At 46.5% G+C, this 13160-nt stretch overlaps 1 protein-coding gene across 1 annotated transcript; it reads right to left on the reverse strand.

Moving 5' to 3' along the window:
* Positions 1–968: 968 nt before the first annotated feature.
* Positions 969–12880, reverse strand: LOC120536464 (sulfotransferase 1C2-like). The gene is made up of 8 exons (XM_039764827.1): positions 12628–12880; positions 7927–8137; positions 3200–3328; positions 3024–3121; positions 2812–2938; positions 1844–1938; positions 1592–1766; positions 969–1492 (listed from the first exon to the last, which is right to left on the reverse strand). Exons 2-8 carry the CDS (start codon positions 8126–8128, stop codon positions 1380–1382), a joined length of 939 nt encoding a protein of 312 aa, XP_039620761.1. The 5' UTR covers positions 8129–8137; positions 12628–12880; the 3' UTR covers positions 969–1379.
* Positions 12881–13160: the final 280 nt, after the last annotated feature.

Below are 13160 nucleotides of genomic sequence, written 5' to 3' on the forward strand. Positions count from 1 at the left end.
GATATAAGAAATGAAAGGAGCTATATAACAGATAGATAGATAGACTGGATGAGGGAATTCCATGTCAATACTGATGGTGGACTTTTCTTCCTCGCTTGTCTCTGCGGCTCCCAGGCTGACTGAGCAGCTCCACGTTTTCTTTTTCTTCTTCTTTGTTTTACAGCTTCCAGTTTTAAAGTCTCTCCTTTTGGAGCTGGTGACTTCTTCTTTTCTTTTTGTGTCTGCAGGACCTCTATCTGTTCCTCTTCTATGGATATTTCCAGTTTCAGGATCTTTCTTTCTTTCTTTCTTTCTTTCTTTCTTTCTTTCTTTCTTTCTTTTGTCTCCTTACAAATTAGTTCTGAGATCATCCCTTTTTTCACAAAATGGCACCTCATTCCTTTTACTCAGGTGTGCACATGTGCAGTAAGCTGAACATTTCAGGTCTACCTTTGTCTTCAACAGGGCCGTATTAAGACCCCCACAGGCCCCTGGGGGTCTTAGCTCCTGAAGAGAGAGCTGCTCATCATTCTAACAATGCAGCAAGTATTTCTCACTTTCGATGTCTACTGGTAGATTTGTATATCGCAGTATTTCAGCCACAGTTTGTGAAGCCCATTAAGTGTAACACTAACCTTCTCTTCCATGGCTCCGTCCACGCTGCTCCAATGATCTTTTCTCTACTTTGCCCTTTGCCTGCACAGTCACACCACCGGCTCACCATCTGCACTCTGTGAGCAGACCCCAGCCAGGATGCCCCCGAGACTCGCCGGTGACCACACATCACATCCGATGGGTTTGGGCGGAGGTGCGGACCTCGTAGGCGTTGTGCTGTTTTAGTGCTTCATCACACCTCGTCACCCACACACACTCTCTCTTGTTCTCACACTCCATCCACATCTCAGGATGGCTTCACTCCTCTGCCACCACTGACACTAAGCCTCACCAGAACTGTCACACCACAAATGCCACTGAGATGGAACCCTACATCTAGACATGTGATTTATTTTACAGCTTCTTAATTGAGTTCAATAGAAATACGTATATGCCATCATTTTATGAATTAGACCCCACAAGTCATTTCTCATCATTTTCTCTTTATGATTTCATGGGTTCTTCTTCTTCTCCTTCTCTATTTCACCTTTTTATTGACATCTCTCCTTTATTTCTGTTGTTTGACTCGATGCTGATTAACAGGATTGTAAACTGATTTAGATGAATGCCTCATGTTAATAATAAACTCTAAGACCCATAGAGAGTTCCTGTAAGACCCCTGCTGGACTTCTGCCCCCTCTGAGGAGAGCTGAGCTGGCATTTCTACTTGCAGGTGGTGCCCTCTGCTAGCTGGCATACTTAATCATGATCAAACTGTGGGTTTGTGTTGTGGCTTGTCTTGCATCTCAGAGATCATCTGTGAAACGTAGGGAGGTCTTGGCCATGCGCCTCCTGTATTCCTCCTCAAATCGCTCGTTTTGGGCGACAGTCAAGTGGTTCTTCCAGTCGCCGACTTCTCCTAACAAAGGAAACATTTGATGAAAGGTCACAGATACCCGTCAATTTGAAGCAGAAACTGATTAATATTGATGACAAATGGTATCTCAAGAGCTCTGACCTTTCCTCATAAACGGTGAGATCTCCTGGATACACCAAGCCAGAGGGGCAAAGTTAGTCATGGGGTTGTCCTTCATGTTACTGAACGCAGTGTGCTTCACAATCTCATCCAGCGTGGTCCTCTCTAGCGTATGACCCAGAAAGTGGGCCACCCTCTCCACCTCCCTCATTGTGTCCTAACACAGCAACAAAGGAGACTTCAGAGGGGTCTGTGGTTCAGAGTAAGGGGCCAGGCTGACAGAGGCATACTCACCTGGACAAGGTCCTCGTAGAAGATAAAGAGGACCCGGTGACGTTCCCTGATGTCCCACCAGTTGGTCACATGATCAAACCAGGAGCCCCAGGCCACTGTGAGTCAAAGACAAAGAGGAGAGCTTAGAGTGGCCGTCACAAAGAGTGACTTGGAGGAGACACAGTGGAGAAGTGTGACCAGCTCATGGGACAAGTCAGATATTAACTCATATTAATTCATTCTTTTAATGAAATATATTTAAAGCATTATTTGTATTCTTTATAAAATAGCCATTGTGGAGATAGTAGATACACTGTAGGAGATTCTGACCAAGAGGCTTGAACAAGTCTGGGGACGTGTGCCATGCAGTGGCCCGCCATCCCACCCAGGGCGCGTGTCCCAGCCCAGTGCTGCCATTAGATGGTGTGACCTTCATCTTGAGCCAAGCCAGTGTCTCTGATCCCTTCAATCACCTCACAAAGATTTGCAGACCTGACACTGCCCACCCAAAGACTGGCACCACCACGCTGACCGAGGCCTCAACAGACTGGAGATGTGACTCTACTGACACCCCAGAAGTGACTTCAGGCTTCATCACTTCATCAAGATTTTGGGTGTCTGCTCTATGTGAGGGGGTTTATAAAAATCCTAATATTAAGAAGATAGTGACGTTCAGTGCAGCAAGGCAATCAGAATTTGGGATGTAGTGATTAGTTTATTTTTTAAACTGTCTTGTAAAGACCCCATTGAAGACAATAAGACCTCGTTGATGGTTATTGAAGGAGCCCCCATAACAGTTCAAGCTTCAGGACCCCAAACTGTCCTAACGGGTCTGATAACAGCAGAGCTAAGGAAAGGCGCTACATGCAATCATTTGAGTCTACTTGCTGCCCAGTAGCACACCATATTGACACCAACTTACACCAAACTCGAATGAGACGAACTAAAAACCCAACACCGTCGACAGACGACACTGCAGCCTCACTCACCCTTCCCAGAGAGGAAGCTTTCGAAAAATTCTTCCCAACTTCCAGGTTCCGGCATTCTGAAGTTCATCTTATGGAAAAAATAATAAGAAACAAGGACGTCCTTGGCGTTCCTGGCAACGTAGATGATCTGAACATAAAAACAAAAGCTGAATTACTAGAACCTCAGCTCACCTGAGACGTCACCCGGTAGAACGGGCCCACCGGCCTCTTACCCTGCAGTTGTTGTCCCAAAAAGATGGCGGCACCAGCTTCATGGGTAAGTGCGTCTTCACGAGCCGAGGGGACGGCATGGTGTCTAGCATGTCCACCCCTGTTAAGGGACACAGACAGACACAGTAAGACACCGGAGCAGACGGCGTTACCTTTAATGGTCGGCTTTGAGTCTCACCCGAAGGAGAATAAGGTGATTGGCCAAGTTCTATGAAGGGGGCTCGGGTTCCACTCGGCTGGCTTTTGATTTTCTCTGTGACTCCTCCACTGAGGATGCAGTCCACGATTTCGATCATCCACGTTGTACCTACGAGGACAAACAGCAGGGAGATCTGGTGAGCTGCAGCTGGGATGAAGATCTGCCTCCTGAAGTCCACCACCTCTAGCAACTGAATTAAAAAGCACAGGAAAAGACGTCGAATATGGGGGTCTTTGTGTCAGCCGCAGGGTGTGTGGGGCGTCTGGCTGACACGATTTGCTTTCCTTTCACTCATTTTTCTTTTCAGATAGTTGGAGTCATACGTCAAACTTTAACCTTCTGGTTCTGCTCTTCTAAGATCAAATCGCTTTCCACATAGGAAATGGACAGCGTGAGCCTGAGCCAAGGGTGGGCAGCAAATCTTCAGCATCAGAGAACACAAAATTTATAGCAAATAAGGGGATCGGCGACCCCAAAATTGACATTGTGTTATAAAAGCCGACTTGCTTGCTTGTGGTCAATGGTGCGGCCACACAGTCCCAGTGACAACAGGACATCTGAACAATTGTGACATTCAGACGGACAATCCAAAAAGGCGTCAAGCCAGATTTCAGAGGCTCTCACATTCCTGCTTTCCTCCCGGCTTTTTGGTAGTTTATTCCACGTGCCAAAGGCTTTTTGTGTAAAGAAAACTTTTCTAGTATTTGTACAAAATCATCCCTTTTCAAGTTTGCAGCCATCTCCCCATTTTCTCCTTTATCAATTGATTTGAAAGGAACAGCTGGGATCCGAGGGACTCGGTCCCTTCACAGTTTTAAACACTTCAGCCGCGTCACCTCAATCTCTGTCTGCTAACACTGAAGATCTTCGACTCCTCCAGCGTCTCCTCCAAACTCAGGCCACCCCTCGGCCCCCTAATCAGCCTCGTCCCTGCCTCAACTCCTGGCCCTCATCTTCTCTGTCCTTCCACCACCCAAACACACTCACAGTTGATGAGGGGGTCAGCAGGTCCCGTGGTGCCTTTGCTGTTCTTCACTTTCACGCTTGACGCGGTCGGAGATGATGTGAAACGCTGGCTCCCCGACCCTGACGGTGCTGTAGACTTCTGTGACACCAAACCTTCTTGCGCTCATACAGAGGGCGCAGCTCCCAGCGTCTTTATCTGTGCTATCGTAGGATGAGCGAGACTTGTTTGTTACTGGATCGGTCTACTCTCGCACCTTAAACTATCACACGTACACACACACCTACACACACAGAGGTGTCTACTCTGCCAGTCACTCTCTGCTACTCCACATACCACGTTCACATATCCAGTTACCATACATTAAATGAACTGTACGCCTTCACAGTAGAAAACTATAATACAAAACACAACATACTGACATCCATTTTCCAACCCGCTAAATCCGAACACAGGGTCACAGGGGTCTGCTGGAGCCAATCCCAGCCAACAAGGCAGGAACCAATCCTGGGCAGGGTGCCAACCCACCGCAAGACACACACAAAGGTCAATTTAGAATGGCCAGTCCACCTAACCTGCATGTCTTTGGACTGTGGGAGGAAACCCACGTAGACAACATGCAAACTCCACGCAGGGAGGACCCGGGAAGCGAACCCAGGTCTCTCCTTACTGCGAGGCAGCAGTGCTACCCACCACGCCACCCCATACTAACATTAAATAGATAAATACACGTACATTCACATTTAAGGAGCGTTTTAGCTGTCACTATCAATGAATATTTTCATTGTACGAGGCTATTTTGTGAATAGTTTGTTGCATTGTTCTAAGCTCATAATGGTACCTAATTCTACATTTGCATATAATGTTAATATATTAGCATAAGGGAACGCCCCCTTTGTAATAAAGCTGCACGTTCTCCCTTATATCCTCCGTATTTATGCCCCGTGAGAAACACAAATCGAATGGCGGTTAGCAAACTCACTGTTCAGTGTCTTCTGAGTGTTTTTATGGTTGTGGAAGCTGATTTATGTGGAGTTATTTTTGATATCCTGGCGAAACTTGAGCACACCCTTCAACAGAAAAGCAACATGAGCGGAGTTTCATAATCATTGGTTCACATCAAATGAAGGAATTGATTGTGTGTTGACATTTCTGATATCCAAGTGACGTTGTAAATGAGCCCGTAATGTGGGTGTGTCAGTTAAAAGTTACGTCACTGAGCTGCTTAGCTTGAGTTGGTTTGATTTTAAAAATGAGAGGGTTCAATTTAATATTGTGACGTGTCTTGCCATTGCATGGGCTATAGGGAAGGAAAGGGAAGCAGTGTTGGGGTGGAGTCTTGGGGGAACCCTGTTTGTAAGGGCTTGGGGCACCTCCCTAGAGAGAGATGAGTGACAGGGATCCGGGTTAATTAATGGGGCGTGATAAAAAAATGGGTGGTGTGGCCGGAAAGGTGAGTTGGAGAGGCTGGAGAAAGTGAGGAGAACAGCATAAGGTGTAAAGAAGGAAAGTAACTGTTTTTAAGAGAGGTAGATAAGACAAAGGTGATTAGTTTTTGTTATTTTGGAGGCGTCCCCGTGACCCAGACAACGGGCGGTTGTAGGGCACCGTTTATATCGCGGCATATTGAATAAAAAGACAGTCGGCATTTGGAAGACTTCCCCGGACAAGCGGCTCCTGAGTGTGTTTATTCGACGGGACGTCACAATATGAATGATGCTGACATTATACTGTAATTGTTGACTGCATTCATTTTGCTGAGATAACCCGTACGCTGATCTCTGCTCCTGACTGTTTTTATCAGAGTTCATTAACCATTAAATTACGAGCTCATGTTTTACAGGGTTAGAGACTCACTGTCGTCATCGTGTATCACACACACACACACACATATGTCCCCAGATATAACACAAACCTAAATGGGTCCCCAAAGGCATCCCCGACACATGACCCCTGATGCACCCCTTGTTGTATGCCACTTACCAGCCAATGATCTGCCACACGGTTCCTCTATCAGAAGGCCTCTCTCAGCCTGTAGGTAGAGCAGATGGCACCAGGTGCCCTGCATTTACTTCACTTCTATAGAAACTTTAAAGCGCCACATCATCACACTGACGTATCATCGCACCAGTAGGATGTGACACAGAATATAAACAGATAGCAAAGTCTTGATGTGAAGGCCTCAGAACGGCAACTGAATTTCAGTCGTTTGATTGGTCAGTCGTCACGATGCTCGAGTACCCCGCCGTCTGCCTCTGTCTGACATGTCCCGGTCTCTGGTGTTGCTCTCCGGACCCTTGGATGGAACGTTCTTGATGTCAACAATCACCCGTGGGGCTGCACACCATGTGACATTACACACACGTGTCATTGGTTAGCCATCCTAGTGATAGAGGGCTCTGCCCCAAATCTTTGATCCCCTCACGTATCTGTCTGCTGTTCTTTTACCATCAACTTTTAAACTGTCCGGCCATTTTAAATGGAAAGCACCACCAATGACTGAAAGTTATAAACTGGTAAAAAGACATAATGTACAAGTATTGATCAAAAGGAAGAAAGTGTAGAGATGTTGCTAGATAAGTTGATTTTCAAGAGTACTGAAATTGCTTCGTACTTTATTTAGTTAGGCACTTTGTAGTTCATCACTACGGAGTCCTGGAGAGGACATGGCAATGAAAACAGAAATAAATCAGGGGGTCGATTCACGTGTCATTTAAACGTTCCCTTGAGGTATAACGTGTGCGCCTGCGCGCTGCAGAGCCCTGGTGGGCTTCTTGTTGTACACCGGCAGCCTCATGCAGAAGGACACCAGTGCTCAGGCTACGTTATTATTTAGGGGGGCATCACTCTGAACAGGCGGCAGCTGTTGAAGAATTCTCAGGGCTCATGAGCTCCACCGACGATGCCAGTCCATCACCGGAGAAGTCGTTCACTTATTGCCGCTCAGTCGCAAAGTGCCGCGGGAATGTCATAAATCGTGGGAATGTTTAAAATAAAAAATGGGCCCCAGTTAGTGAATTAACTCGTGGAATATTTGTGTTTCCAAAATGAGGACATGGCAGTGGCCTTTTATATTATTACAGTATCTTAAGGAAAGGAAAAAGATTTAATCAACACGTCTGCACGGACAGTAAATCGTTCCCACATCTTTTTTCACCCATCAACTCTCACAGTTCGTTTAAAGAAACGCATTATAGATGCCCTCCGCAGTTTCAAGAGACGATGGTTTTACCCCCCAGGACATCAGCTGTGAATGTTTCTTGAGCCTCTTTGCCACACTTGCGCTTCATTCTCAATCCACGTTCGTCTCCGGTCTTATTTCTTTCACCGGATCTTTATAAAGTGGTCTGTGACGTCACTCGTATTCAGCGAGCCCCTGTCCAGTGAACTTCTTATAAAGTCCAGCCAGAGTAGTCCATGGATAGGAGTCAGAGCAGTAAGGAGCTCAATGAGTGCATCCGCGAAACAAAGAAAGGCCGTCAACGTGCGAGCCGCATCTGGCCGGTAATGCCTGCTGATCACAAAGCTGCAGAATGGCGGCGTGCCGCATGGCCGTTACACCGGCAACTAAGAGTTTCACTGCAAAAATTGACCCTGAAAACTTGATATCTGAAAACGGGCAAAAGTTACCTAAAATTCTAACCCGACAAATACGCACTCTCACCCTCGCTCTCTCTGTCTCTGTCACCCCGTCGAGTGAGTGCCACCCTCCCCAGATCTTGCCAACTGCGCCATCTCTCACCTGCTTTAGGGTACGTTGCGACCAGCACATCATCTGCTTTGGCTTTGTAATTTCTGATCTTCTCATTATACACGTAGCGGCTCGTCATCATCGGCACCCCTTCGAACATGTAAAGCTTTGCACGCTTCTCTTTTGAGGAGCTGCCAGATGTGCCATCATCCTTGACCAAATCTTTGTGGCTTTCCTTTTGGGTTTCAGGCATTGCTGTGTTCTGCCGGAGACAAAATAATAATAATACTAATAATAATAGTAGTAGTAGCAGTTTTAGTAAAAATGAATGTGGTTCAGCAGCCTTCTGGTTCTTAGATTTAAAATGAGCAGACAATGTCAAGACATCCCAGCGTGATTAAGTGAAACAGAAAAGGCTCACCGAGATAAAAGCGCAGCTGGCACTGGTCATGCAGCTCCTCGGTGTCCTCCCAACGTGAAGGTCTCTGTCCCTTACGCACAAACTGACTTCCTGTTAGTCATGCATAGATGATGTAGGGCCAGGGTGAGGGTCGTGTGTTCATCTAACATTTTATTTTATTTAAAATTACAAAATAATACTTAAATAATACCTAACTATAATATCTATCTATTATATAGTGCCTTTCATCTATCTATCTATCTATCTATCTATCTATCTATCTATCTATCTATCTATCTATCTACCTACTTGAAGTTTAAATTTTATTTTTATTATTAATTATGTTTATATAGCACTTTCCTAACATACTCAAATGGCTTTACATACACAGAGAAGCACAGACACCAAGTAGTATGTCAGACAGTAGGACTTTAGGGACCTCCAAAGCTCAACTTGATGTTAATTCAGAAGAAGTGAGTGCAGAGGACTGGCCAGCTTTGTTGGGCCTTGTGGCCTGTGCTTTTGCAGGGGAACCACTTGAACCAACATGTGTAACATCCACCTGGCCATGGTGACAGCTGCCATTACTGTATTCCACCAGCACACTCACCACTCATTAACTATTAGGTGGTAAAGGACTGAAAGAGAGATGGGGCTACTTGTTGGGGTATGATTAGGGGGCAGACTGACCAGGCTGTGGGGGCAATTTAGCCAGGACATTAGGCCTACTCTTTTCAAATGATTTCCTGGGATCCTTCATGGTGACAGAGTCAGGACCTCAGGTTTATGTCTCATGTGAAGGATGGTGCCAACTGCTACAGCACAGTGACCTTGTCACCCCACTGGGGTGCTGGGATCCACACACAGAGCACAAGGTAAGCACCCCTGATGGCCTCACCAACAATGACCCAAGCTTTTCCTAGATGCTCTCCCATCCTAGTACTGCTTAGCATCAGGTGGATGACACGTCCTGAAGTGCAACTGCTGTGCCTGCTGGCTCGATGTACTCTTTTATAATTTACAGTTTAGTTTGCACTTTTGTGGAGTCACAAAAATGAAAGCCTCAGTTTTATAACATGTGCACTGCAGAAAGTTTCACCATCTGTTTACCAAATGAGGCCTCTCTCTGTCTGTCCATCTGCCAGCCTGTCTGTCTGTCTGCCTGCCTCTCTGTCTGTCTGCCTGTCTGTCTGTCTGCCCACCTGTCTGTCTGTCTGTCTGTCTGTCTGCCCGCCTGCCTGTCTGTCTGTCTGTGTGCCCACCTGTCTGTCCATCTGCCCGCCTGTCTGTCTGCCCGACTGTCTGCCCACCTGTCTGTCCGCTTGTCTGTCTGTCTGTCTGCCTGCCCACCTGTCTGTCTGCTTGTCTGTCTGTCCGTCCCTCTCATTCTCTCTTGCGCAAGTTGATTTTTCCTGTACTTTGTTCCAGAACAGGCTTATCTTCACCAAGGTTGTTTGTCAACTGCACTCTGTCTTTCCGTCTGCTTGTCACCCCCACCTCCTGTCGTGTTATTCATTCTAACAAAAGGTATTTTTCTTGAAAGGGATGTTATAAACGTTATAATAATATCTCAAGATAGGAAACGTGCTGTTGTATCGTGTCAAACTGACGTCTTTCGCTGTCAAATTATGTCACTTGTGCAAGTGACAGCTGTTGTTGCCCGTGTGCAAACATTGAGTGCCAGTCGCGCCAATAACACTTTGATCCACACCCCTTATAAAAAAATTATTAACACAAGTGTAAACAAAGCCATAAAGCTCATCCAGCAAGCCAGGGAGGCCTGGTGTGACTGCAGACTTTATAAACAGGGACTCAGAAATTTGACCCCTGCGCTCAGCGGTCCTCGCTCTGAACTGACACTCGTTTCCATCCATCACACTTGTTTGGTCAGCTAATGGCTAAACTGTCCTACCATCTCCATCTAAAGGTTCTCAAGGGTTCTGCTTCAGGTCCGTGTCCCGGTAGTTTGCTCCAGAATCCCACAATTCTTTGCATGGCTTCAGTCCTAACCAGTGGCAGGCCTACACTTTTTATCAACAAATGACCAATGCCTGCTTTGGATGAACCATCATGGAGATTGGAGATATGGAGGTCGGTCTTGACCCGGCTAATGTTTGTAGGACACCACGCAGGGTCAACCCACGGAAAGCTGCTGGTCCTGACAACATAGCAGGGTGTGTACTCAGGGAAGGTGCTGACCAACTGATGGACCTTCTTACAGACATTTATGATCTCTCCCTGAGGTAGGCCATCGTACCTCATGCTTCAAGGTCACTACTGTCATACCCATGAGTCTTGCCCTACAGCTCTCACTGCCGTCATGATGAAGTGCTTTGAAAGGCTGGTCAAGGACCAAATAGCATCCAAATGCTCTGCAACATTTGATCCACTTCAGTCTGCGTACCCCCCAGCCGCTCCACCGATGATGCCATATCTGACCGTGGCCCATCTGGACCATAAGGACAGTGACGTGCTCCTCATTGACTTTAGCTACGCTTTAAATACAATTAACAGCCAGCACTTGGCAAGGAAAACTTAGCCCACCCAATTATGCAAATGGAAATTGGTCTGCCTCTCAGACGGACCCCAGAGAGTACGAGACATTCACCATGAACACTGGGGGTCCTCCAGGGCTGTGTTCTGAGCCCTCTGTTGTTCACTGTGATGACTCACGACTGCCGTGCCTTTAATAACTCAAATTGTGTGGTGGGCCTCATCAGCAGTGATGATGACTATGGCTACAGAGAGGAAGTGGACCAACGCATTGGCAGGTGTGACAACAACACCCTGTCACTGAATGTCAACAAGGGAAAGGAGATCATTGTTGGCTTAAGGAGGAAACATGTGGCACAAACTCCACTTACAATCCATGGCAGTGCTGTGGGGTCCTGTCTACACAAGACTTGTACTTGTCACCCTGCCTTAGAAGAGCCATCAAGATAGTCAGTGACGCCATGATGGTCAAACTTCAGCCTTCTAGCAAACATCACCACAGTATGCGGTGCCAGACCGCCAGACCCACAGGCCTTCAGACCACTAGACTCCCACCAACAACAAACAGCATGCTGACCTGTTGGGCCCACACACACACACACACACACACAGACCATCTGAACACATACTCCATATTCAGAATCTCACATCTCCTAATATGCTGTTATGTCTCTGCATTATTTAAACGTTTCTCATCATTTGAACACTTCACTACTATTCACCAATGGCGTCTACTGGATTATACAGTCAGTCAGTCAGTCAGTCATTCTGCAACCCGCTATATCCTAACTACAGGGTCACAGGGGTCTGCTGGAGCCAATCCCACCCAACACAGGGTGCAAGGCAGGAAACAAACCCCTGAGCAGGGTGCCAGCCCACCACAGTTGGATTATACAGTACATGTTTATCTCGTCTATCATGTCCGTCTATTGTTGTACACCCTGCACTTGTCTCTGTCTCTGTCTGTGCTCATACTCTGAGGCTGGAGAAACACAATCACGCTCACCAGCACACTCCTTGTTGTATTGTTTGAATGACAATAAAGTCCAAAAAGACCCTTAAGAAGGACCCTTCTCAGGGTCAGCTTAGCCCCTGGCTCAGTCTCAGGAACAGCAGCCATTTGGTTACACAACACACCTGTCTGGGGACTTCTGACATCAGGGTCACGTCTGCTATATTCGTGGAGTTGAGGGGTCTCGCACCATTGCATCTGACAACTGTTGATCTGAAAAGGTTTACATAATTCTGTCATGGTCTGTGCTTCCAGCTGGAGAAACACAACTGGTCTGGTAACACCTTGGGCTGAGCGGCAGAGTATAAAAAAGGCCTGAGAGCCGCGAGGTAATTTGGAGGATCCAAGGGACAAACTCCCGGAGCGCACGTCTGTCTTCTTAGTCATTATACCCAATGAACTGTATATCATTTATTTGTTTGCAAGTTAATAAATGGTTAATTACCAAATACCACATCTGATCTGTGACTCTGCTATTGAGAGTATTAACGCTGTAAATCCAGGTGGGCAACAATCAACTTCTGACATTCAGATTTGAATTGTTATAAATGGCGACTGTTCTGATTAAAGTTGGGCTTTGAATTAACTAGATAGATAGATAGATAGATAGATAGATAGATAGATAGATAGATAGATAGATAGATAGATAGATAGATACTTAAAAGTTTCTAAGAAATACAGCATAGACCTTCTCTCTCTTTGACTTTGATTTTTGATCGACCTCGGACACAATTTGCGGCCCCTCTATTGATCCCCCGCAGCCCCCACGCGTCGTTTCCCGTTCATTTCACGATTCGCTGTCTTTCTTTCCCCTTTTATGCCGAATATTCGATTTAGTGTAACACACCTGGATTGTGAAGTGGCGTCCCAGCCAAGTCCTCAGTGAGCACCTCAGAAGTTCCTCGTTGCTCCCCAATCTTTTGAGCGAATGCGTTGCATCGAAGTCTTCTTCTGACAAAACGATTAATGGGGCCGTGTTTAACGTCGGACTTTGGACGGCGCAGCCTTAATATCTCTTTTAATATCCGCATAAGAACCTACAGGTGAGTTCGAAATAAGTGATCCGCGCTCTCTCTCTCTCTCTCTCTCTCTCTCTCTCTCTCTCTCTCTCTCTCTCTATCTATCTATCTATCTGTGTGTGTGTGTGTGTGTGTGTGTGTGTGTGTGTGTGTGTCCACAGCCCTTCACTCTTTAATACAAGCACTGCTGCGCATTTCGTGATTGGCTGTGTGTGTCGCTGGCACCGTCTCTTGGCACATTCCAACTCCCGCGCCGGCACTGATTCTCAAAGCACTCGCGTCGCAGCCGCGTCTTAAAATTATAATTAAAGGTGACGGGGTGACACAGCAGAGCGATGCCAGAGGGGATCAAAAGAACCAT

Source organism: Polypterus senegalus, chromosome 10 (genome assembly GCF_016835505.1).
Source record: "Polypterus senegalus isolate Bchr_013 chromosome 10, ASM1683550v1, whole genome shotgun sequence".
In the NCBI taxonomy this organism is placed as follows: domain Eukaryota; kingdom Metazoa; phylum Chordata; class Cladistia; order Polypteriformes; family Polypteridae; genus Polypterus; species Polypterus senegalus.